The sequence below is a fragment of the Parus major genome, chromosome 4, assembly GCF_001522545.3.
Source record: "Parus major isolate Abel chromosome 4, Parus_major1.1, whole genome shotgun sequence".
Classification (NCBI taxonomy): domain Eukaryota; kingdom Metazoa; phylum Chordata; class Aves; order Passeriformes; family Paridae; genus Parus; species Parus major.
Genome location: NC_031771.1, coordinates 37,382,992 through 37,408,818, shown reverse-complemented (window position 1 = coordinate 37,408,818; position 25,827 = coordinate 37,382,992). Strand labels below are relative to the sequence as shown.

The following is a 25,827-nucleotide window of genomic DNA, read 5'->3' as shown; positions in this document are numbered from 1 at the left end:
TATCCAAGATCAGAGAAACCAGTGAAATAAAGCAAGCAGTCTTGCTTTTCTTTCCAGGCAGAGACATGTGCTAGTGATCTGTTAATTTCCTGTAGAGTAGATTGCTGTGAGAGCAAGTACACTCTTGAATTTCTAATGTTATAAATTTTTAGAGGTAAGCCACTCATTAACTTGTTCTGGGTCATGTTCACAGTGTACGTTTCTGCTGTCAAAGGAGTGGCAAGCACTGCATTACTCATATGTTTTGCTAAAACAAGTTAGGCTTGTTTTAGTGTAAAAATATTTTTTCCTCTCTGTGCCTTTAATGTGCTAACTGATTTCTATAGACGTGGGTAATACGACATATTCTGTACATAAGCCTGTATTTATGTAGCTTATACATGGAACAGGTAATGTCTGGTCCTCCAGAATACTTTGAAAACAGAAAAAGAACCTATGACTACGTATGAACAGATTTTAATTATGGATGCTAGACTAACTAAATCTGTGCCTGAATTGTCTAGGGTTTGACTTTCTGAAAGAGCCAGAAATTGATTATGCTGGTAGAGAAAATCTTATGCAGTGTTTACTCAAGACCCTCTGTTTAACCAGCTGGGCTGTTCTTGATAAGAACTTGCTTGTAGGTGTCTGTCATCATAACAGGACTAATTAACAACTGTGGCCTAATAGTAACTGCATAACTGTAGTTTGTGAAACTTGATTGCTCTCTATAAAATGAGATTATTTAATCAGTCACTTTAAAAAAGGATAGTGTTAAAATTGAACTATTAATTTCTTGTACTGTCTTCTACTTCTATCTTATCTAAGTGCTCAACAGCTCAAAAATGTTAATTTTCATTTTTAACATAGTATTGTCTTGACTGTTTTTAAATTAATCAGGAGGAAACCCTTTTTTGTAAGACGTAACTTTTAATTGGATCAAAGGACTCTATGTGGGACAGAATATTTTGATTATTAGAACACCTGTTTAGGGTGTTGGTGATCATGCTTAAAATCATTTAGGGTTTGAAACCACGTACTGAAGTGTGATTATGTTCTGTAATCTTAACTAGAAAAATAGATTTGTATTGAACCACTAATATTCTGCCTAGACATCTGAGACTGGATTTAGAAAGTTTGATGAAATTAATTATGGTCTATACTTCACTAATAGAGTAAAATGTTTATTAAGAAAAGGTTTTTTTTTGACAAAATGTCCTTTGTTAGTCTTTATCAGTCTCATTTGTTCTGTGTTATCATAGGTAGCTGAGGAATAAGATTTTGCCTGGCAGATTTTTGGTGATGTAGGGAGCAGTTTGACTCTTGAAACAATGTTCTGGAAACCCTTGCATAGCTCTCAAGCTCTCTCAAGAAGAATATTCCTTCAAGGAATTCCCATTCACTTAAAGCCAACAAGGGTGTCTAACCTTTCTAATTGCTTTTCCTTAGGGTGGTGAGCATGCTCGAAGGTCCTCTCTTCTCAACAGTGACGAACTCTTGTTGTACTACTATGATGATGTGAGAACAGTTTATGATATTTTCCAAAGGGGTTTACAAGTATCAAGTAAGTCTAAAATTAGAGATACTATCTTAAATATGTCAAAAACTACATATTTGAACTCTTTTAAAATGCAACTGGGCATAGGGGATCTCTATCTAGCAATATGATCAATGCACTGGATATGAATTTTCTTGGGGACAAGTTAAACAGGTATTTTGTGAAACAGAGTTCTGTGAATAAAGTCAGTGCTGTATTCCTTGGCCTAAACCAACTTTGTTGCCTCTATCCTTTGTCAGCTTCCTTCCCTGCACCCCTGAAAAAACCATTTGTCATCTGAAAGTGTCTGATGAGAATCTAGGGGCTTACCACCAAGAGTGGTGTCAGGACAGAGGAGTTGGGGTTAAATTTTGATTAACTTTTATCATTTTTTTAGATAATGGTCCATGTCTAGGTTTTAGAAAACCAAACCAGCCATATGAATGGATCTCCTATAAAGAGGTAAGTAACTTCTCTTAGTGCTAGACTTGCTTTTGCTTGCTGAAACTGTTGATACAATGTCTAGTAATGTGATATAACAAATCTGAATTATTTATGTTTTAAAGTAGTAGCAGAATATTGCAGAAAGGTTCTAGTTCCTATTACAGTATCTTAAAGGAGCAGCCTTAAATGTGTGCAAGGGAAAGAAAAAAGAGCATCTCCTGCACTTGGTTTGTGAACCCCCAGAAATTCTGAAATAAAACTGTTATCTTGGCATCTCAGTGCTGAATTGTTTAGAACTTGGGCACAGCAGCAGCTTTGAAGTAGTGTTCAGGGGCTCAGACTGTGCTTGCTTCCAAGAGGCTCACTTTACACTAGGAGAAGTTCTATCTGCAGGTGTTGTTTGGGCTTCCTGACACCTTGTCTCCATAGTGCTGAATGATGGTTGTGTAGGGTGCTAGCAGATCTGCTTCTAACTAGCAGCATGCTGCTTCTTGATCCCTGAAAATATCTGTATGCAAATCTCCATTTACAGCTGTGCACACTTAGGTTGTTCCTGATTTAATCAGTTGGTCTTGAAATTTGCATAAACCTTGCCTACTGCATACTGTTAAGGTCATTAAACACCTTCTGTGTGTAACAGACCTCACCTTTTTCCCAAGGTGACTTTGCTGGGAATTTGTTGGGTGCTACCTCTTTTATTAAAGCTTTGCTTTTGGGGTCATGTGACTAACATGGTTTCAAGTCATGTGCTATGTAGAAAGAATTTAGAAAATTGCCTTCCTAAGCTTTGTTAATAGAACTAAGTGGGTTTTGCCACCTTGTTCTGATTTTTGAAGGGAGAAATGCTATTCTGTAGGCACTGAATGAAGTAAAAGGATAATGTTTGTATGTAATGCTTGTGATTAAGCAGAAATACTATTTTTAATCATTGTAGGGTCGCTTCTTGGGTTTAACACAGATACAGCAAAACAGCCTTTTCTGTGTATGTGTGCTGAACTTCTAAATTTAATTCTTAACTGCTAAGTTACAGACTTAACACTTTCAAGTCTGACTGAATCAAGTGTTACTTCTGCTGCATATTGAGTGCAAGTGTAATAATTACAATCAGTGCAATGTAATGACACTGCAGTGTTTAGTTTATCAAAGTCACAGAGGGCATGCAGAATAGCCTAAAAAACTTCTCTCTTATTCATACCAATTAATAATTGTTAAGGAGAGTTTGCAGTTATGAGGTTGCTCTTATTTTTTTTGTCCTTCCTCTTTTTTTCCAGGTTGCAGACAGAGCTGAGTATGTGGGCTCTGCATTACTCCACCGAGGCTTCAAACCATCTCATGTTCAGTACATAGGAATCTTTTCACAAAACAGACCAGAGGTAATTTAACTAAAATTTTAATCTGTGGTCTGGCTGTTACTAAAATGGCCTACTCCTTTTTCTTTTGGCAGTGTACCCTCCCCACTGAGAGCCCATTTGAAAAGCCTAAAGACTAATATCATAGACCTGTGAGCCATTGACATGGCACCTTTTAGCTAAGAACCAGTAGGTAGTTGACACAATGGTTAATGCTATGTATTGTTGTGTTTTGGTTGGGGATTTTTTTGTGTTTTGCCCCCAGAGCTAAATGCAGAAGGCTGGAGGGATAGCAGAAAAAAAATCAGGGAATTCAGAAGAACTTAACTAATTATCTTCTGTTTCCAGGTTATAGCAGTGGTATTTTTTAATAGGAAGTGAATGTAAACATGACTTGGTTTCTCTTAAAAAGTAACATTGAAGAACCTAAATAGTTGAAAGTGACAGGAAATCACTGTTTCTCTGTGTTTAAACTTTTAAAACACAGAGAAACAGTGATTAAGTATTTGGACAAAAATGTGTTAAGGTGATAATTCTGTTTCTGCCGGAGGCCCTGGGCACAAAGATTCTGGTAAGGGAAAACTACTTCTGAAGGCAAAAATTGGAAATTAATTTAATAAAAATGGGTAGAAAGACTAAAAGTGGCACAATTAAAGATCATGTGAGACAGCTATGGGGATATTCAGGTTGATAGTGCGTATCCTTTTTAACCCAGAAGTGGCTCTAGATTTCCCTTTCTAAAAACATTATGCAATATTCAGTAAGTATATATTCTCTACACTTGTTTATTAGATCTGTTTGATGGGACTGAATTTCTCTAACCTAGGTTTGTGTTTAGTAGTTTGAGCTCATACTTGCTTCATTAAGCTAGTTCAGTGTAAACCTATATAAAGACAGGGGACTGCTTCTTACCCTTTATCAAAAGGATGCTGCCCCTCTTGATTCAACACTCCCATTTGTGTTTGCAATTATCAAAGGACATTCACAGTTCTGACAGGGTTGGAAGTTCTACCAGTGTCTTGGTCTCTTGTCACTGAAATGCAAGCTGTATGACAAGTGACTTTGACTTCCTTCTTTCTCTCTCAACCTACACCCTAAGAAACTCCCAAGCTCTTGGGTTTTCCTGATAGTTTTCTAAAGTTCTAACAGCTTTACTTCTATTTCTGTAATAAACAAGGCTGGGATATGTTCAATTAGGAAGCTGTTAAATAACATGGAGCTATAGACCATACAGTTCAGTTTCCTGTGCATATGACATAATGAACCAGAAGTAAAAAAGGGACACAGATGTTTTTGTTGTACCAATTTGAGTTGTTTCTCTGTAGATCTTTGTGTGCAGGGTCTCTGCTGGGTTAGTGAATTTCTGGAGGAGAAAATGGAATTTTGCTCATGGATCACTGAGATAAAATGCTTAAGTTGCATTGCTTTGAGTTGGGTCAGGAATGAGCTGAAAAGATTTGTTTAAACCAGCAATTTTAAATCTGGGATTTTCCCTGCACAAAACTACTGGATGGGTGTTGTGACATTCCAATTATGGTTACTAATCCAGACAGGAGAATATGTGAAGGGTTTTTTTTTGTGTGTGTGTGTGAAATGATTCACATTTGTTATTTCAGGGAACAACTTCTGGGGAAATCCCCTAATGGGGAAAATCCTAGCAAAACCAAAACTTGGATTTGTAAATAAAAGTCTTACTTTCTCTTTGAGTTCTTGGAAAACAGACATCTCTTCTGGAAGCGGGCAGGTTTTGTTTTGGATTGAGAAAAATCACAACAAACAAGTATGATTTCCCCTAACAGAAGATCAGAGCCATGTCAGAAAAGAAACTGAAAGTCTGACTGCTGTCTATATTTAGTACAAGTTGCTTGCTTGGGCTTTGAGTGTCAGGGTTTAATATTTATATTTACTCATAATTTTAGAAGGAAAATGGAAAAAAGTGTCTTGGTAGCCCAGAAAATAAAGATGCTGGTTGTACCATTGAGAATGATGTGCAAGAGCTGTTGGAGGCTGCAACAGGAAGCTTTTATTGCTGTGTGCAGTTTCTGAAGTAGTAGACCCCCATCTTAATAAAATAACTTCTAAACTTCTGGCTGCTGAACAGCAGCACAGCTGCCCATTGGTACAAGTCCTGCAGGATGCTGTTTAGCAGGAACTATTCAGTGCACCCTTTCATGGCTATTAGAAATGTGCCTGCTTAGACTTACCAGTATGTGTAATGTCTTCATGAAACTCTAGTTAGCTGGCCTTGTACTAGTTTTATAAGGAGTTTTTCTGGACAAGAGGTGTACAATTTACCCATTGCATGAATGCTGCCAGAAAAATTTCCTGTGTTTAAGGCTGCTGAATCAATCGAGTACTTTGGGAAACTGGCCCCTAATAAACCATCTGTAAAACTGAGATTGGGCAACTTTGACATAATCTCTCTTAGATATTTTATTGAATAATTAGCTGAATCATGTTTAAACTTGTCATCATGTGGCGCTGAGGTAGCTGGCTAGTCCTGCAAAAACACTGGAAATTGTAACAGCTTGGGGGAGGGGAAAGGAAACACCTCTGTTAGTGCAAAGCTTGTTGAATTTTAAGTTCTGGTAGGTTTTAAGATGCATGCTATTTTGTTCCTGTCATTTGGACAGACTAAAGATACTGAGAATTTTTGTCAGTCTTTGATTGGAAAATCAGAAATGTTCTAGTCTCACTGGCCTCCTCTTTGTGTCTGGAGGCTCTTATTTGAGGAGTTGCATGCTATTCTGTATTTTGGTCTAGCTAGTTGGTTACAAAATACACCCAAGAGTTACTATCAGAAAAAAGAATTGCATTACTGTCTTACCTTGATGGTACTTTGGCTGAAAATAGGCTGGCTGTAAAGCATAACTCATATAGCACATCATAAGGCTGAAATATTCATTATGGTTATTGTTATACTTGTTAGCATGTAAATCCTTCTTACTGCAGCTTGCAGGGATGTAATTGCATTTTTTTAATAGAAGTCTTCATATTAGATTTCTATAAAGAGGAATGGTTAGTGTTGAGAAATGCTAAGGAACATTCTGGGGCTGACTCTCCAAAGGACTTTTACTTTAATTGCATGTGTTGTAGTGCCTGACCATCAAATGAGATGCACATAATATAGGGGTAAGAATACTGTGTGTATATAAATTTAACATGTGGTCAGGACATAAGTGAGTGTTTCACTGATTCATGGTAATGTGGAATATTGGAAGCTTTGCCAACCTCAATAACATAAAACCAATAAAAAATACTGTATTCTTGCTCAAAGCCTTTCTGTTAGTAGGTAAACTAAGGAGACAGTTTGTTAACTGATTTTTTCAAAAGTACTTTGTATTACTTTTAGGGATAGGGTTGAATTTTATTGTATTCTTTCCTATAGCTCCTTATTATTTGGGCATTTTTTCCTTCCTCTCTCATAAAAATTGAGTAGGTCTTCAAAGTGAAAAAGCAATACAAACTGCCATTTACTTTTTAGAAAGACTTGTCCACATGAGCTGTGTCCTATTAGCTTCCTTGTTAGAAGGAAGCTAAATTTTAAATATGAATCTTTCTTGGAGGCTTGTTACAATAAGCAAAACATAGTGACTTTCATCACTTCTCTTTGTGCAGTGGGTCATCATTGAACAGGCATGCTATGCATTCTCCATGGTGGTGGTGCCACTCTATGATACACTGGGAGCTGAAGCTATTACGTACATTGTGAACAAAGGTAGGACACCTTCAGTAGCTCAGCAAATGGATGTGTGATGACAGTGATGAGTGAGGGCAGAACTTCTTCAGAAAAGCCTTCCATTGTGACATACTGATGTATGGATGGATCTAGTCAAAACTGAACTTGTCATGTTGATAATATAGTTCTTTTTCATCAGCTGACTTGTCATTGGTTTTCTGTGACAAACCTGACAAGGCCAAACTTCTGCTAACCAGTGTGGAAAAGGGAGAAACTCCAATACTCAACACCATTGTTATTATGGATTCTTTTGGTGTGGATCTTGTGGAACGAGGTAAAAAATGTGGTGTGGAAGTCTTCAGCATGAGGGAAATAGAGGTAAGAATACTTAACTGCTGTCATCCCATTTACTTGCCATGGATTAGTTTCAAAATACTTAACTATCTCTTGGATTGAAGTTTATACAAAAATATGAAAAATAATAGGAGGAAAACAACTTTCTAATGGTATTTCACAATGCCCAAAGTATAAAAGTGGATATGCCAAGATGACAGAATGAAAGCTTATTAACATTATAGACTGAACACTAGATCTGAGTGTTAAGGCTTGCCCATGTGAAGCATAATGTGATAATTATATACTGTGACTAATATTTGAGAAATTCTTATTTCAAGAAGAACCTGTGTAAGTTTTAGTCTTGTGAAAAATGGTGCTTACCCCTGTACACTGAATCTACAAGGTGTTTTCTGGGGGAGAAGGAAATTGTCACTCAGCTTCTCATAGGATACGGTTATGGTCATATAGGGGAATGAGCTTCTGGGTTTTGGAAGTATAAATCATTTTAATTAACCACCTGATATCAAGTCTTGGTGTTGCTTGTAGTTTTTGTCTGCATAGATCTCTTATGCAAGTTTATTTCATAACTTCACTCATTTAGAGAACCCTCTTCCAGGATCAAATTGCATGAAGTACATCTTTACTGTAAGATTGTGAAACTGGGTTTAGCCTGATTTCAGCTGTTGTTTTGATGAAGGCTTGGCCCACTAGACTTCGAGTATCTCCAAATAAATGTGCTTGTCTTGTGCAGGTGTCAGTAACTGGTGTGAAATGCCTCGTTTCACTGAACTTGTTTTCATAGCAGTTAAGACAACTATGTTAATAGAGCCACCTTCTGGTAAAGATACAAAAATGTCAGCATGCCTTCTTTCAAAAGAAGATTGACTGGCAAACTAGCATCCATAAAAGTGACAGGTTAAAATGGAGCTAAAAACATGAAATAAGGCTGAAGTTAAGTGACTTGTAGTTCACTGGCCAAAGGGCTGGGTTAAACTTAGAAAAAGTGGCCCAACTGTAAGTTGTTAGGCTAAAATGAACTTCTTTATTTGAGTTGAACTGCAGTTTTTGACAGAGGATGATGCTTTCCACTAGATCTTCTAGCTATGGAAAAACCAAACTGAGGGTAAATGTTTTACATAAGATCTTTGTATGCTTAAGTAGTGATGTTCAGTAGTACTATATAGCTCTTATTTCATTAATACAAACATCAAGTGTTAAGTAATAGGTGTTCCAAGAGCCTTTTGGAGAAGTATAGAGGCAAGCTTAAATAATTCTAATAGTCCTTCAGTGTACAGGAAGGTTTTGTAACTTTTTTTTTTAAGGGAATAGAGACTTATAATGTCTCCTGAAAGGTAACTATGAGTTGTTTAGGAGCTTAGATTAGACTAGAATACTATTTCTAGCTTTGAGTGGTTGTTTTCTGGATTTCTGGCTTGAGCTTATTGCTCAGCTGTGCATGGGTTAAGTGAACCCTTTGTCTGTGTATCCCCTGGAAGCCATCAGCTTAGTTTCTGATGTCCAGTATCTATATGCATCATGTGGCTATTTGTAGCTGAGTAACTCTGAATAAATGGCTCTTTAACAGGAAGAGGTGGTGGAGTTCTTTTCTAAGAGATTGAAACAACTGTCTGGTGATCTTTAGCTGTATATTCAGTAAATCCCAGATTTTACTCAAAGCAGGTTATAGGGAGGTACTGAGCTTCTGGTGGTACTTGAAATGGAGGTGCTGTTTTGATCAGACAGCTGTGTTGCCATAGTGGTAAATCTTTGCATAATGCACCCTTTCAAAAAGGCAAGCCTACAGGTATGGGGATGTTAACTGTGTTTCCAGGCATTCCCTTTGTCTTCAACCTCCTTGGGTAAATCTAAGAAGTACATGATACTAAAGAAGTCTAGGGCTCAAAGGAATGCATGTGCTGTTATTGTTACCTGGAATGTAAAGGCAGTGGTGAAGTTGATGTTTGCCCTCAAAGGGTGCTTCCAAAGATATGCTTAACAGAAGGTCCTCTTTAATTTGCATAAGCCCTTAAGCTAATATTGTTTCTAATTTTAAATAGGCATGAATAGTATTAAGTCTTGGTTTGAAACTTTAAAGCTTATAGATACTCAACATTGGCTTGCAAATATTTCCTCTTACTTGCTATATCCTTGGTTTTCATATCCTTTCTCTTCTGTCTAAAGAACCCTAACATTAGTGATCAGGTCTGAGTAACTAAGGAGGAAGAAGGGCTCTGGATGAGAGTTTCTCTTGTGTAAAAGGAGTTCAAAGCAGCAATGAAACTCAGTCTTCCTTGGAGGTGCTTGCTGAGATGAATTTTCTTTCATTTATTCAATAATTGTTGGTGTCGCATCTTCTGCTTGAGGTATAGGATTGACTGTTGTCTTATCATAACCTTGAACTTCCCTAGTATGAGTGACTTCTAGTTTACTAGCTGCAGAAAAGCCCTGTGAGTTTTAGCTAAGTTATCATTTTTGTATTTGTAGAACATGGTAGTTATTCTATGTATTTTTGAAATGTGCTTTAGAGCTTTTGTTACTCTTACATTCACTAGAGAATCACAGAATGGTTTGGTTGGAAGGAACCTTAAAGATAATCTAATACCTGTCCACCCTGCAGCCATGGGCAGGGATTGCTGCACTGGATTGCTAAATAAGTTAAATTGCCTTGTGAGATTCTACATTGTGAAGTATTATGGTGTTTAGTTATGTTTGATAAACTTAAATCAAGAAAGCTACATTCTTATGTCTACACTTTCTCTTTTCTCCTTTCTGTAGGAACTAGGAAGAGCACACAGGCAAAAACCTATGGTAAGTGTGAAATTGATTCAAGTAACAATGTGAAGCTGGTTAGCATTCTTTAGATTACACTAGCAAATTTCCCTGTCTCCCATAGCTCAGAAATAACACTAGTATCATGATATTTTGTCCAGGAAAATATTTTTCCTTGCTGTCTTAACCATGCTAATACTTTAACTCTCACAGCCTCCAAAGCCAGAAGATCTAGCAGTCATCTGTTTCACCAGTGGAACAACAGGTACACCTCATTACATTATGTAGAATTTATTATTCTGTATGTGCAAAATTAATTCAGAAGCCCTTCTACTACTGGTTTTTGGTTTTTTTCCCAATATTTCCCCCTGCTGTTGCACGTTTTTGGCAAATAGTAGCTGGGATAGTGTTATGATAAAGTTGCCTTGGATTTTTAATTTTTTCCCCCTTTATTAATGCTAAAATTCATACCATTTTTCCTAACTGCATTACAGCATATTAATACTGAGATGCAGTATTGGGGAATGAAGGGTTTATGTTTTTGGTTATGTTTGGGTTAGGTTTTTAGGGCTTGGAAATAAATAATGAATTTGTGTTTAGATATTAAGGGCTCTGCATCAGACTTCAGACTATCAATTCTTCCATAGTATTTTTTTTTTACTTTTTCACAAAGTTGTTCCATAGGTCTAAGCAACCTTGCTGTAAGACCAAAACAGACTGTCTAGATGCCACTTGCTTGACATTTGTGAAATTCATATCCACTAGCATGGAGCATAAAGAATACAGCAGCAAGCAACATCTTTTAAAACAGATGTGAGAACAGAAATTAATCAGAATTTGGTAGCTGCATCTTTGGGTTCCTTAAAAAGTTATAAGACTTCATCACAAACTGATTACTTAACTGTTGCCAGCTGTTCTTGACAGAATTTTAATTGATACACAAAGACATGTATTAATATCAAAGAATGCTATCACATTTAGGATCTAAATTTCACTGTTGAATCCTGATGTCTTTCTTCCTTAGGAAACCCTAAAGGAGCTATGATCACTCATCAAAACATAGTCAGCAATGCTTCAGCTTTTGTGAAAACTACAGAGGTAAAATGAAAAGATAAACATTGTGTTCTTGCTTGGGGAGAAATAATCTCATGATCAAAACAAGTACTGAAATCTCTAACTTTGGTCTTAAGCTTTACTAAGATCCAAGTGAAAATGTAACTTGACAGCACCCTGTGCCCACTAGTCAGAAGTCAGTGTTTTGACTGGTTATTCTGTTATTCTGTCAGGGTCAAGAGCCCAACAGATTTCCAGTCTGTTCTGATGTAAGCAGAGTGATATAATGATCCTGATGTGAATGTACATTACATTCTGCCATGGGCTTATAGTGTTTTTCATTAGTGCAAGGAGTACTGTTTTTAAAATAAACAACTGTCTTACAATTAGCTCATGTGAGGTACTTTTGATATTAACCTTAGGATAAATGGGATAAACTTATTAATCAAAGATGAAAGCGCATTTTTTTCCAAACCAATAGTATTTTAATCTCTATTGCTCCCCTACCCTCCCAATATATGTAATGGAATTCTGTGATTTCTATCAGAATTTCTCTTCAGAATTCTATATATGACAAGTTGTAATAATCTAGTCACTGTACTCAATTCAAAAAGATTGTTTCTGCTGTGTCATCTTTACTCATGCTAGTAAGTCATTACTGGTAATTTTTTAATGAAAGAAAGACAATGAAGCTTCATTACAAACAAAACTGAAGCAGGGGCTGTGCTCTAGAGTTCAGATGCTAGATTTTATAGTTGTGTTTAACTTGGGCAAAATAGAGACTCAATGAGAATTAAACTTTTGCTAACACTTCCAGAAATCATTCACACCTTCCACTGATGATGTTCTGATATCATTCCTGCCCCTGGCTCATATGTTTGAGAGAATTGTTGAGGTAAGCATCTGTTTGTTGTACTAAATTATTGAGAAGCTTACTTTTCTTACAGAATGCATGCAGGTGAAACATGGTTTTTTTTCTTGACTCTTGCAAATGTGTGTAAAAGCTTGAAATAAGGCTCAGGAAAGCAGTGTCCCATAAACAGTACATAGTGAACACTAGACTACTGGTTCTCATGCCAAAATATAAACATTAACCTTAGAGCAAGGGTTAATAAGAAATTGGTTTACTAGAACATGAGGCAATTAGCACATGTACACTAGAAATTCCCTCCAATATAATTAGTGCATTATTAAAAATCCATGCTATTTTTTAGTCTGCAAACTTCAAAAATTTGTTTTATAAGGAGATATCTTGTTTGCTTACACAAAACTAATTTGAAGTCACCATTGCTTTCAAGAAATTTCAGCAAAGAGGAAGGGATTTTGTTTCAGTGGAATTTTCTTCCAGGAAATGGAAGTGGCTTTTAAAGCCATTTCAATGACAAACTTAGAAGTTATCTTGGATCACTTGTTTTACCGTATAGCAAAATCTGAGGCTTAGTTTTTAAGAATGAGAGGGCTGTAGTTGTATTAATGCTGGCAGTCTTGAAGACCTCTGGGCCCATTTTGGGTGCTATGCATTACTGAATGGATGCAATTCCCTTGTGCCTCTACAGTATGTAAGAAGTTCTTGTATTAATTACTTCACTTATTGAAGTTGAATTAACACCTTTTCCTCAGGTGAGATTGCAAATACGTATGTTGAAGGTTTATAGAGGGAGCATCCATGCAAGCATGAAAAGGCATATGAAGCCAGAAATTGTTCTATGACTTCCATGAGGAATTCTTACTTTTCTACTGAAAGTCTGTGTGTGTATATATACAAAAAAATGTATATATTCATATGTGTGTGTGTGTATATATATGCTACAGAGATTTGGGATAGTACACAACTGAGGACTACAGGTGCTCCTGGGCATTCAGTACTTTTTCTTCCTGGTCACCTTGACATCAGTTGTACCTCAGTGTCTGTTTTAACTCCCCTGTCTTGCACCAGAACATACAAGCTCTGTAGATGACAGCTCTGCTCTTGATTATGCAGTAGAAACAGGATAGGAACTTGGATTTTAAAATAAACAATGAAAAGACTGTTTGGATTGCACTACTGCTCTGCTGGTTGAGGCCTGTACAAAATAAGTGGTGTAGCTGCCTGCATAAGAAAATTAACCAAGACATTACTGGTAGAAAGGAGAAAAGATTTCTTGCTGTTTGGGGTAGATATGAACACAGGCTTTGTGAGAACCAGTCTTTACAGTTCTGTTTTAAAGTTGATGTTTCCTTGGATTTAGCATCATATGGAAGTTAGAGGGTCAATGAACTTGATTGACAAACATGTTCCCACCTAGTAAAGGCTCAGTCCATATGGACTGATATATTTGCTGCTTTTAGCAGATGGTGGCAAAATAAAGTGACACTTTAGAATGTCTCATGCAGCAAATAAGAGGATGGATAGTAGGGAATGAAGGGGTAGGTGTTACAGAGGAAGCAGAATAAATAAAAGCAGGTAGTTGTAAACACAAGAAGAGGAGAAATGTTAAGAAGTAAAAAAAAATAAAATAGGAAAATAAAGGGAGGGGTATAAGGTTGGTGGTGAAGCTTCTAGACAGAAAATATACAACACAACAGGATTAAGTCTGCCTAACTTTGTGTCTGAAGTGATGCAGAAATAAGCTCTGGTTCTTATAGAATCTTCTAAATAGCATCTTGATCACTTAAGAACCTCTGCTCACATCAGTCCTGTGAAATGAGAAGGAAAACCAGAGTGCAAGGAGGGGAAATGAAGTAGCACAAGACAGAAATACTCACTGGCCTAGTAAATAGCATGTGCTGACTATAAACACAGAATTTCTAGGTATTAAGCAGGGGAAAAACAAGTCTAATATTTTTAAATAAGTTTGCCAAATATTTCAAAGGGAGAAGCTCTCTTTTCAAGTTTTTTGCTACCTCTTGACTCAGTGGTATTGCCTTATTTGACCAACTGCCCTTTTTTGGATCAAGGCTTTTAGTCTAAGCTTGAAAGTCTGGTTTGTGTACACCAGATACGTCTTGCTACTTAGTTTTTTTTAGTGCCATCTTGAGTGTGAGAATGCTGTAAAACTAGTCCAGAAGTTGAGAGGATTTAAGGCTGATCTACACTGCATAGGACTGTCATACATACAGAGCTGGAACACATTGTACCTTCTGCGTTTTCAGAGTGTTTACTTTTTTCCTAACAGTGTGTGGTTCTGTGCCATGGAGCCCGGATAGGATTCTTTCAAGGGGACATCAGGCTACTCATGGATGATCTAAAAACACTTCAGCCAACTGTATTTCCTGTAGTACCAAGACTGTTGAACAGAATGTTTGACAAGGTAAGTTTAGAGGCGTGAGTGCAGACTTTCAAGAGACTCCATAAAGTTTGTGCTGCCTGAGTAGGAGTAACTACTGTGCCCTGGGATATCAAATTGGCATGCTAACAAATGTGTATATTGCTTTCTAAAAGAGAGATTAAAGTAGTGAGAATAGTACTGGTTGCATTAAAACACTTTCAGGCAGCAAATACCAGTGTTGAAAAAACTGACTAGGGGACTTGATTCTCTCTGTCTTGATTAATGACTTAGTGTTTTGCTCTGAGCAAGTTATTTAAGTCTAGTCTACAATACGAAAATGAGGCTTGGCATCTGAATGCCACGCTTTTAGCATCTGAGTCATAGAGTGGAATTTGCAAAGCAAGGTCAGGTGTTTGCCTGTGTTAGCATGGCCACATACAAATTTCCTACATGGCTGCCAGTGTGCCCTAGCTGGGAGCACTGTAAACCAGCCAATTAGGAGTGCTGCAGAGAAGGTGTGTCTGTAGCCCCACTCTCCTGTGTGTGCTGCTTGCCTGCTCAGGGTCATCTGAGATAGGAATTTGGAAGTAGATTCTTTCTTGAACTTATTTTAACTGGCCTTTTGTGTATATGTGTAGATATGTATATCCTTCTAGGATACAGCCAGGGGAGCTAAAGTATATAATAAATCCTATGACTGCTAAAGAAATGGCAGAGCTGTCTATGCTGTTTTAGCCAGGACATTTCTCTGACCATGGGGATAGAGGAACACCAAGTAACACAAGGTCCTGTTTGGCTCAATAACAAATAGTGCAGCTGGAATCCATTTGAAGGGGAAGAAAACCTGAGACCAGCTTTTAGTACTTAAAATGTAGCTCCTTATTCTGCTCACACATTCTCTACTGGAGTTTGAAAAGCAAAGTTAAGGCATGGGACTTGTTCTCATGATTTCCTCTTGCTTGTTTAGTCTGGTGCCCTGAGGCTTACTACCATTTCAACCTCACCCACCCTTGCAGTAAGGTAGCATATGAACCCAGCAAGCTGGGGAATTGGCATGGCAGGGGGGCATAATGCTGCTGTCTGCATGCTTTTAGTCATAATGCTGAGTCTTCCTCTTTCCAAATGAATATACTAATGTGTGGGTTGCTGTTGAGTCTGCTCTCTGGCTTCCTGAGAACAACTAGAAGGAGCCTTTGAAAATTGATCTAAAGTGCAAATTTGTATATGCAAGACAGAACTCCATTTGGTGTTTCTGAAGTGACCTGCAGCTCCTCACAACACCCTGTGATACATGATGTATTATGATAAGGTTCTTTTCAGAAAATGCTGACGATTATGCTCAATTTCAATTTTGATGATACTAGAATAGAGAAGTAAACCATCCATTTTGATTCATACATTTTAATGAAGAAATTACGCATTGAAAGAACATCACACAGCTTGATGGATATCAAGAGTTAGTTAAGTGCTGATTTCAACTCTTGAATTGAGGTCAAAATAAAAATGCATAAGTATTTCTTACTAAAATTAAGATGCCTATCAATAAAGGTTGTTTTAATTTATTTGGTTTTCACTGTTAAGAGTCTCTATGCATGCATATGTAAGAAAAAGGGAATGGTAGTCTATGAGGATTCTAACCATGTTTCTTAATAGATTTTTGGGCAGGCAGATACTTCATTAAAGAGGTGGCTGCTGGATTTTGCTTCCAAGAGGAAAGAAGCAGAACTCAGAAGTGGTATAGTTAGAAATAACAGTTTCTGGGATAAAGTCATCTTCCGTAAAATACAGGTATGCTTGAAAACCTTGAAGCTGAACTTTGAAGTTACTGACTTTCATATGAATAGTTATAATCTGGTATGGCTTTCTCACTGAATTAAGACTATCTATCTACTCAGAGCAAAAATCAGAGCTGTCTTTCTATTTCCAAGGTGATTTTTTTCCAATTCCTTTAGTTCTCATGGTATCAGCTAACTAAGCTGATTAAGGAAGTCACTCTGAAACAATTTGGTGCTTCCTTCTTACCACTTTGAAAGCAAACATTGTCCTTCTGAAGGAAGAATGCTAAGTATGAGACAGCACCACCTGTAGCCCCCACTGTCTTCTCCCAGTTGGTCACTAGTAAGTCATGCCTGTTATTATATCTGATGCTCACTTGCTATGGCCTTAACCTTGGCAGTACAACATGCCCATGTGGCTGCTTTTTATAGCATTCAGGATGTATGAGAAACTGATACAAGGCAGTTAAAAATAAAGCCATTGCTGTAAGGCCATGGCTTAAGCTCTTTTTTGCAGAGTCTGCATTGCAGTAACACCATGTGCAGGTACAGAATCTCAAACATACAGTATCTTCCAGCCATTAATAAGACTAAAAACACTGCAAGAAAGACACCTTGCCATAGCAGATTAAACTTCTATTCTCGAACATGTGTGGGTGGCACTGTATGTGAACAGTGGCTAAGGGTGTCATAGAAGATGACTCTGGAAATTTTTCTAGAATGCTTTTGGTGTCCACAATATCTTGTGTCTGTTGTAGGCAAGTTTGGGAGGAAGAGTGAAGCTGATGGTTACAGGAGCAGCACCTGTGTCTGCAAGTGTACTGACCTTCCTGAGAACAGCTCTTGGCTGTCAGGTGAGTTGCCTGGCCTTAGTCCTAAACCATAAATATTTTAGCGCCTGGCTCCAGCTTTGTTAGAGCCTTTCTAGCAGTCTGATTATATGGATAACTCTTCCTAATATTCTTGGAGACTATACAAGTGGCATGCTCTTTTCCTGAGTTTCTTTCAGTCCCCTGAAATTTCCGTATTCATCCCAAAGTCTTAACTGGAGCAACCTGCTGACCTGTCTTAGAGGGAAGATTTTTTTGTTTTGTTTTGTTTTGTTGGGCTGCAGTAAGCAATAAATTACCTACTTTAAGTTTCTGAAGTTTGCCTTGCTTACAGAAGTATTTGTAACTACTGTAGAAAATTTAATAATCAATGTGGTAATATTGAGGTGTTACTGTTTTGAAGATGAGGCTGGGGTGAATGCACACATTGCATTTATCTTCAGAGCCTCTTCAAAGTATGTGCTTTTGGAGGTAAAATTTGAACAAGAATGGCATAGAATAGAACAAATGTGTTGAAATTAAATAAATTTCAGGGATAGAAAACTAATACTATAAAATATCAGGCTTCTGTAATTTCTTGAAGTTTTTAGTAGTGTGCTGGTGTAACAATGTGTTCTGCACAGAAAAGGGAAGCCTGTCTTGTGTATAGCAATCACAGAGCTGTGATGGGACATAGGGATTTCATTTCTGGCTGCTTCAGACAAACCTATTTTTAAATTATGTGAATGAAGTCAGTGCTAGTGCTATGGTTCTTCATTTCTTTCTTGCTTCCTCTGCTGTTTTCTGTTTTGATCTAAACAGGTGTCACATGCTGTGTGAAACTGAGTGCAACTTTTGAGTAAATATTGGAACTGAAGGTGAATATTAGCACTTAATAGTTTTATCACAATATGCAATTTTATTTCAAGGTTTTTTTAGAAGGTGCTGCTGAGAGTTTTAGTGCACTCAAATTTAAACAATTAGAAGAACAAAATAGTAATTGCATTTTAATGAAGAAACTTTGTGTTGAAAAGTAGTGGTCTTAGAATATATTTTGATTTCACCTTCTAGTTCTATGAAGGTTATGGACAGACTGAATGCACAGCTGGATGCTCCCTGTCATTGCCTGGTGACTGGACAGCAGGTATGATGTTCAGCTCTCTACTGGTCAGTTAAATTTTAGGATTATTGAAATTTTTAGAGGGCCCCAATTATTGTTGTTTAACCTTCAGTAACACCTATCACAAAGGATATCATTTTTCTTCAAGCAAAATAAAAAAAATTTTAAGGGATCCCTTGATGTTTCTACCCCTAAATAGCTATGTATGTTCAGTAATTCAAACTTCTAATAGGATTTGTTCTTGTAAGTTGAAGTAGCTTTAGAAGGGAGGTCATAGTATTAACCTTTGTAGTTTCTAGCAAAAATGAATCTTCTGTGTAGTGCTGGAAATACAAATGGCATCTTTTGGTGGTGGAATCTAGAGTCTGCACTTCCCTCAGCTGTTAGCTCCCTAAATGTAGAGATGCTCCCTAACATCTCTAGCTCCCTAAATGAAATAATCTTGCTAATGGAAACTATAGTGGCACTTCAGCTACTTAAATATGTCTGTAGAGTGAGGATCCTGATTGTAAGAAAAATCAAGCCTGAGTACATGGTTCAGCTTGTAACATTCTTAGGATAGCCGAGTCCTGGCACCTGGCTTAGGATAGCTGAGTACCTGAAATCAGTTTTCCATCTTTTTTCGGTGTGTAAACTGAAGATTTTTTTTTTTTGAATCTGACTAAAAAGCATCAGGCTATTGAAATTTTACTCTATTTAACAGGTCATGTTGGAGCACCGATGCCATGCAATATCATCAAGCTTGTTGATGTACAAGAAATGAATTACTTGGCTGCCAAAGGAGAGGGTGAAGTAAGTAATTTCAGAAAGTCAGTATGAGCCTCTTGGAAATTTTGGAAAATGTTTATTTTTTTGTTCCTGAAGTAACTGAGTTTCGTAGAAGTGCTAAACATGGCCTGCTACCTAAAATCTAAGATGCCTGCATGCAGTACCAGTTAATGGTTCACAGATGCAAATCAGGAAATATGTGGGAGGGGAGAGGAAAGAGTTTGTGGTAATCTGTTATCCCACAGGTTAACACATGGTTATGGGACCATACATAAGGTTGTATGATCAAGGCAACATCTTCCAGCTGTGGAATAGCTGGGAAGTATGGCCACCTACCTCATACTGCAGCTACCCTTCAGCAGAATGCTGGCAGAGGGCTTCCCTCACACTCCACTGCCAAGGGCCAGAGAACAGATGATGCCTATAGTCAGTCACCTAGCTTGTGATGTGTGAGATGAGGTAATTTAAAGTGTTCGGAAACTTCTAAGAGAAATTGAGATCAAATGCCATGAAAGTTGCTGATGATTTGTGATACCTGCCTGCACATTTTTCTAAACTTTTTATGCAGTCTGCACAAATAGAACATATATATTTTATAAAGGGCCTTTTGAGGGCTCAGCTTTATATGTGATGCTATATGCTTTCTTTTAAAGTATTTTTTCAAAGTAAAGTATAAACAGTTTTAACTTTGTATGTACTTCAAACAGGTGTTCATATAGTAATTTATTTTCCCCAAGCTTTGGAAGCAGATTAACTGTGGTGTCTTTAATATGCTTTCAAGAAGCTGTGGGGGCAGCTGAGGGAGTGAAAACTTAACTTAAAAATAGTTTAAGCAAGTAACTAATTTGTAGCTACAAAGGATTTATCATCTTATTTGTTTTGGTTGTAATTTCTATGAGACTAGAGACAAATCATTTGCTTTAACTCCCAGAAATACTCAAGGATTTACTTAGTCTTGGTGGTGGGAAACTGTTTGCAAGTGAAGAACAATGTCAAAATTCTAATGTCTTGTGTATAATTCCATATTTAGTCTTCATCAGCAATTTTTCCTTTACTTTCAGTACATTCTTAAAGCTTGGTCTGCTAGAGAAGCTGAGTATAAATTCTTATAATAAGAAATAGTTAAATAGTTTTAAAAGAACCCTCCTAAAAGTGTTTTTCTTGCACTTAATGTGAGTTTGCTGCATTAGGAGTTACTTTAGACTTGAATAGAAATTGTAGCCCCTTAATATATCAGGTGCCATCTTAGTCTTTCAGGCCTAACTTCCTCAGTATAAACTATTCTAAATATAACAGAGTGGTGTAACTTGCTTCAAGAAGTCCATGGCCATGGAATTGGCTCTTTATCTATTTGCCTAAAATAAATATTTTCTGCTTTTCATCTGGTTTAAATATTTCTAGTCCCCTTCTCTGAGAGTAACCTTGCAATATTCCCTGCTCTGTCAGCCTTGCTTTTCACTTTTGCTGGTCAAGAAGAATAAATTTGTGAATACAATTATATTTGAGCATATGCAGATGAGGTCTTGTGCCAGCTAGCAGGATACAGATAAATGGATGGCTGTATCTACTGGGAAAAGCTGTCATCTACTGCCTTCCTGTGATCTTAGGAGCTGTGAAAAATTAACATTTGATTTGTCAGTCTTTGACTTGGCTGGGACATGTAGAGTTCTCTTTTATTCATATCCTTCCAGATAGGGTCTATTTTAGAACAGAAATGGCTTGCTTTGTAAAATATTACTTTGGTTTGGTCCCAAGTTTGGTACTTGCTCCATAAGGTCCTCAGAACCCTCACTAATATTCTGATCTCCCTCCTATTGACTTCTCATGTTCATTGTATTGCAGTTCACCAGCATGCTGGATAGGCACTGAAAGTTTTTCAAGAATCAATTGCTGAACTAGCAATTCCTTCTAGCCTAACTTTTGGACAACAAAAGTGCTATTTGCTTGATACACAACTTCTTTTTCTCCACTAGTTTTTAGCACAATGCCCCCTGATATTTACTAAAGCTGAAATTAATGTTTTGCCAGGCTGAGAGATAGTATTTCTGGATCTAGCAGAACTTTTTCACGTAAGGAAAGAAAACCAAATTTTTTGATAGGTTCCAATTATTCAACTAGTGGGTAGGAACACTGCTGCTAGACTGGAAGAGAATAGATCCTTCCAATTGCTTATTATATTTCATACCAATGGAAAACTTTAGGTCTCCAAAAACCATGAGTAGAAGTTCTTGTACAAACACAAACTTCCTCCTGCCTTTTTAAATGGGGGTTGAGAACTATTGGGGAAAGCATTTGTTGATAGTAGTTATTGCTAACTTTCCTTCACTGTAGCATATATTAACAGATGGCTCTTTTCAGGTGTGTATTAAAGGGCTAAATGTATTTCGTGGCTATTTGAAAGATCCAGAAAAAACAGCAGAGGCTCTGGACAAAGATGGCTGGCTTCACACAGGAGATATTGGGAAATGGCTACCAGTAAGTTAACTTACATTGCTGGAATGATGCTTTTATAGTTATTAGCAGAAATTTGATAAATATATTAGAAAACACTTGGTATTGAACAGAATTAGTTAGGTGAAAGACAAGAATTTGTGGATAATCACTGTTGTAGCTGAATCTGTGTGCCTGGGCCTAAAAAAGTATTGACAGTGCCATTCCTGAGGCTTTCCCCAGTTTAGATTAGATGGAAACATAACCTGTTTTCTTCTAACCTTAGTTTGACAGTTCTCTGGCTCTAGCATAGTTTTACTGTGCCAGTGTGGCATGCCTAAGGTATGTAGATTGGTTTTGTACTTGAAGTGTCTTCTCTGAGTGTAAGTTATTTCTGTCAACAGAATGGTACATTGAAGATCATTGACCGGAAAAAACACATATTTAAATTAGCCCAGGGAGAGTACATAGCACCAGAGAAAATAGAGAATGTGTATCTGAGATGTGAAGCTGTTGCACAGGTGTTTGTCCATGGAGAGAGCTTGCAGGTAAGCATTTTTCAGGTAATTTCAAAAATTAATGCAAAAGGAGACTGCAGAAAAGTCTTCCTTTCTTCCTTTACCCCAAGCTTTGGGACTGAAATTTAAATTTGTCCCATAAACTTTTATAATTATGCATTTTAGTTCTGATTGGATTCCAGCAGTCAGGTAGCATATTTCTGGATTTAGTTTTACACCAGGTAGTGGAGCTGAACTAATTTGCATATTAATGACTGTATATAAATTGCTAACAGTGTCCTGTGGGAAAATCCCAAAAAACAAACAAAACCAGAAAAATCCACACACACCAAGAAAGAACCTGAATACCTTGGGGGTTTTGTAAAGAGAAATGTGGGTCTTAATTCTTTCGGTTCAGTTCTAAATGTGCTTCCTGTGTTCAGGTAGCAGAAAGCTGCTGACTTTACATCAGGATCAGAAATGCTCCCCAAAGAAATGTGTAGGATTGACTTAGGAATTTTTGTCAAGTTTTTTTTCTTTTTTTTAGGCCTTCCTAGTAGCTGTTGTGGTACCTGATCCTGATACTCTGCACAACTGGGCCAAGAAGAAGGGATTTGAAGGCTCCTATAAAGAGCTATGCAGAAACAAGGCAAGGCATATCTAATTGAACAGTTAGCTGTTCTGCATCAACTTTTTCAAGTTGCTCCTTTTGCAAGCATGAAGCTGTACAATGTATTTCTGTATCCACAGGATGTAAAAAAATACATTCTGGAAGACATGGTGAGAATTGGGAAAGAATCTGGTTTGAAGTCATTTGAACAGGTATGATGCTTGTGAGAACCAAATACCTAATTCTTTGAACTTCTCAACACTAATATTATCTGATTCTTCAGAAACTGCTTTTAATTTGTGTCTGGAAAACTTCTCAAGCAATGGGCTTTGGTATGATGTCTGGGCAAGTTTTTAGTAGTCTTGTCTATTTCAAGGAATACAGTTTAGCTAATACCTTTTTATTTTCCAGGTGAAAGACATTGTCCTGCACACTGAAATGTTTTCTATTGAAAACGGCCTGTTGACACCAACACTGAAGGCGAAGAGACCAGAACTGCGAAAATACTTCCAGTCACAGATAGATGAACTCTATGCTAATGCCAAAATGTAACTGCAAATGGAATGAGGAAAGTGGCACATGTCTGTCTACTGTTGGCCTTCATATCTGTATTTTGACTACAGCAAAAATAGGGAAGGAAACTGTGCAATCATTAACTTGTACAAAAATGGGTACTTGCCATAGGAACATTGAAGAAATGGAACACTGCCTTACTGTCAAGTCGTGTTGCATACTGTTTTTATGGTGACCTACAATTTCCAAAAAGAGCCTTAACTATAAATGGTAACTATATGTAAGTTATTTAATATTTCCTTGGTTGAAAATGGGACTCACCTTCACCAAGGAGCTAAGGTTTTATTGCCAGCATGTTTGCTGTCTGCAGTGTGTTTTGCAGTTGTCAATTCCACAAAGGATTTGGCAGCTTTGAAAATGCCTCTAAGTATCTTGCATCCTCAGAAAAATTACTTAATCTGTTCAAAAAACCCCACCACCCAACCACCAAAAAACCCAAACCCTTACAGTTTGCATAGCTGGTATCACATCTTTTGTTAGTCCCAGTATTAACTGGGGCAAGGCATCTGAGCTGTATCTCCCTTCTACATCTGCAGCCAGTTATGGGATGTACTTCTATAAGGTAGAAGTCAGCACTCCACACAAAGAAGACTGATGAGTAGAAGTTCCTCAAAGTCTACATATGGTGGTTCTGCACTGTGTGGATGCAGTTCATTCAGCAAGTATAGCCTTTGCTACATTAGCATGATTCAGGAGTGGCACCAGCCCTGTAACTCTGGCAAGAACACTAGAGACCTAAAAACCAAATCAGGAGGCTGGGCTATGCTAACAGTCAGCGTAAACACTGCACCTGTACCAGACACTTGTTTCCCTGTAATGAACTTGTATTTAAAATGCATTTTATAAAAATGTGCCAGGCCCTCTGTAAGTGGAAGAGCTTCTGACATAACCTCTGTTTTCTGTGCTTTATGTATGAGCCACTGAGTACTCTTCACCGAATAACAAAATAGGTCAGGTAGAATGTTTTTGCCTGATGCTTTGCAGCAATTGGAGTTATTTATACATGCCAACAGAACTGTGTGTTGGCCCAGGATAGGCATTTGTTCAGGGATAAAAACCTAATTCCCAGATAAATTGCAAAATAATAACTAGTTATCGTTTGTTTGAAAAATCAGCAGAAATAAGCCTTATTACAGCATCAGTCTTTGCTATCCTTAACAGAGTTGGTTTTGCATTAACATTCATTGCTGTTTTTTGAAAATGTGGATCTATGTAAAATACAAGCACAACAAGGTTTGCACTAAGATTTGTGTGATTGTAATGCACTACTCTGTAGCATAATTTCATGTGTATGCAATTCAGGTACACAAATCCAAGTCAACTGTTAGAGCAGTAGTTTGTTACATTGAAATTCAAATGTTTGCTTAGTGTTGGCTATTTCTATGTTTTTTAAAACCAAAACAATTTTCAAAACCAATGAAGGAAACCAAAATAAATATTTCTTCATTTCAATGGTGTGATGTGTTTGTTTATCAAGAAAAATGCTGCTGAATAACAAGCCTGAGTGTAATATTCTAATTGACAACCTGTAAAACTCTGCTGCTACAGACATACTAAATACAGTACAAGGCTGGTTGTTTACACTTTTTACTTTTGGAAAGTGACTTTTTATGTTTAAGGTGTTGGTCAATATTTGTAAGGAAAGGGTGCTGTTGTATGTAACTTGCTCTTTCAGTACACTACAAAGATGCAAATCTTTAAATTTTTTTTGCCTTTTTCCTGACACTTGTGTTCTTACTATCATCTCAAATGACTTAATTGAAAGGTAGTTTTCTGAAACTCTACCTGTGTGGTAGTGGGTTTCCTTATTCCATGCATTTATTAAATCCAAACATCCTTGGGGTACAGCTGGAGAGATTTCAGGGATAGAGTTACCAAACAAGGCTAGAGAAAGCACCACCACCACTATTTAAAGTTCCATGTGTATACAGATGTCAGTGGAAGACACTAAGAAAACTTCTGTTCCTAGTCACTGTAAAGTTTCCCCTCTTAAGTAATTTTCTATGTTCCTTTATTCCATAGTGAAGGAAACCTAAAACAAATTTGTCACTTAATTAAATAACATGCTCAAATTAGTGTGTGTATGCTGCTTGGAAAGGCAGGGAAGTGTCACTGTCTCTCATACTGGAAAGAGAGCTGGATGAGAACTGGATCTAAGGTTTATGTTCTTAACAGCATTCTATTTGAGAAACCTTTCTGGAAAAGCCATCTATCACTACAGAAACAAATTTGTTTGTCTTATTTGTGGCTCAGGGGGCTGGGTGCTATAGCCAGCAACATACTCTTAAAAAGAACTTACCACCTCTTAAGCCTGAAGTGATTATTTCACTGTTTTAGTATATTTTTCTGGCTAAAGCCAGAGAGTATCACCACCACCAGTGTATAAAGAGGTGTGGTATCAAAAGGGCTCCTCCGGCTGATGAGACTTGACAAATTGCTGAATCTCCTCTAACAATTTAATTGCCAGAGATGAAATTTAAAGTTTTCAAGCTAAAGAGCCGACTTCTTTTGTTTGTTTGTCTGGTACGCTATTAAAGCAAGTTTTATTTTGTGCTGTTCAAATTAATTTGCTGTTAAGTGTGCTGTCTCTGACCACAGCTTGTACTTTATCTTTGCAGAAGCGATCTCTTTCGCTTGCTTTTCCAGCTGCACAGCGTCAGTTAAAGGGAAAGGGAGGGGAGAAGAAAAGGGGACGTTCTTGTGGTTTGTTTTTTGTATTTAATCAGAGCCATTCACAGAAAAGGAGGAGAGCGCTGGTTCGGTGAATTTTTCGGACGCTGAACTGACTCCAGCAGGGCGAGGCCGCCGCTGTCCCGCCGCTGTCCCGCCGCTGTCCCGCCGCTGTCCCGCC

The 25,827-nt window shown here is 37.4% G+C and overlaps 1 protein-coding gene across 1 annotated transcript in view; it reads left to right on the top strand.

Moving 5' to 3' along the window:
* ACSL1 (acyl-CoA synthetase long chain family member 1) overlaps window positions 1–24,428 on the top strand; it is a 38,106-nt gene extending 13,678 nt beyond the window's left edge. Inside the window, exons 3-21 of the mRNA XM_015625018.3 lie at window positions 1,429–1,543; window positions 1,914–1,978; window positions 3,232–3,333; window positions 6,928–7,027; window positions 7,188–7,366; window positions 10,100–10,132; window positions 10,307–10,358; window positions 11,118–11,191; window positions 11,964–12,041; window positions 14,302–14,436; window positions 16,048–16,182; window positions 16,928–17,023; window positions 18,050–18,122; window positions 18,802–18,890; window positions 21,225–21,341; window positions 21,701–21,844; window positions 22,341–22,442; window positions 22,544–22,615; window positions 22,815–24,428. Coding sequence (XP_015480504.1) covers window positions 1,429–1,543; window positions 1,914–1,978; window positions 3,232–3,333; window positions 6,928–7,027; window positions 7,188–7,366; window positions 10,100–10,132; window positions 10,307–10,358; window positions 11,118–11,191; window positions 11,964–12,041; window positions 14,302–14,436; window positions 16,048–16,182; window positions 16,928–17,023; window positions 18,050–18,122; window positions 18,802–18,890; window positions 21,225–21,341; window positions 21,701–21,844; window positions 22,341–22,442; window positions 22,544–22,615; window positions 22,815–22,955 — 1,902 coding nt within the window. The 3' untranslated portion in view covers window positions 22,956–24,428. The remainder of the gene's footprint in view (window positions 1–1,428; window positions 1,544–1,913; window positions 1,979–3,231; window positions 3,334–6,927; window positions 7,028–7,187; window positions 7,367–10,099; window positions 10,133–10,306; window positions 10,359–11,117; window positions 11,192–11,963; window positions 12,042–14,301; window positions 14,437–16,047; window positions 16,183–16,927; window positions 17,024–18,049; window positions 18,123–18,801; window positions 18,891–21,224; window positions 21,342–21,700; window positions 21,845–22,340; window positions 22,443–22,543; window positions 22,616–22,814) is intronic.
* Window positions 24,429–25,827: the final 1,399 nt, after the last annotated feature.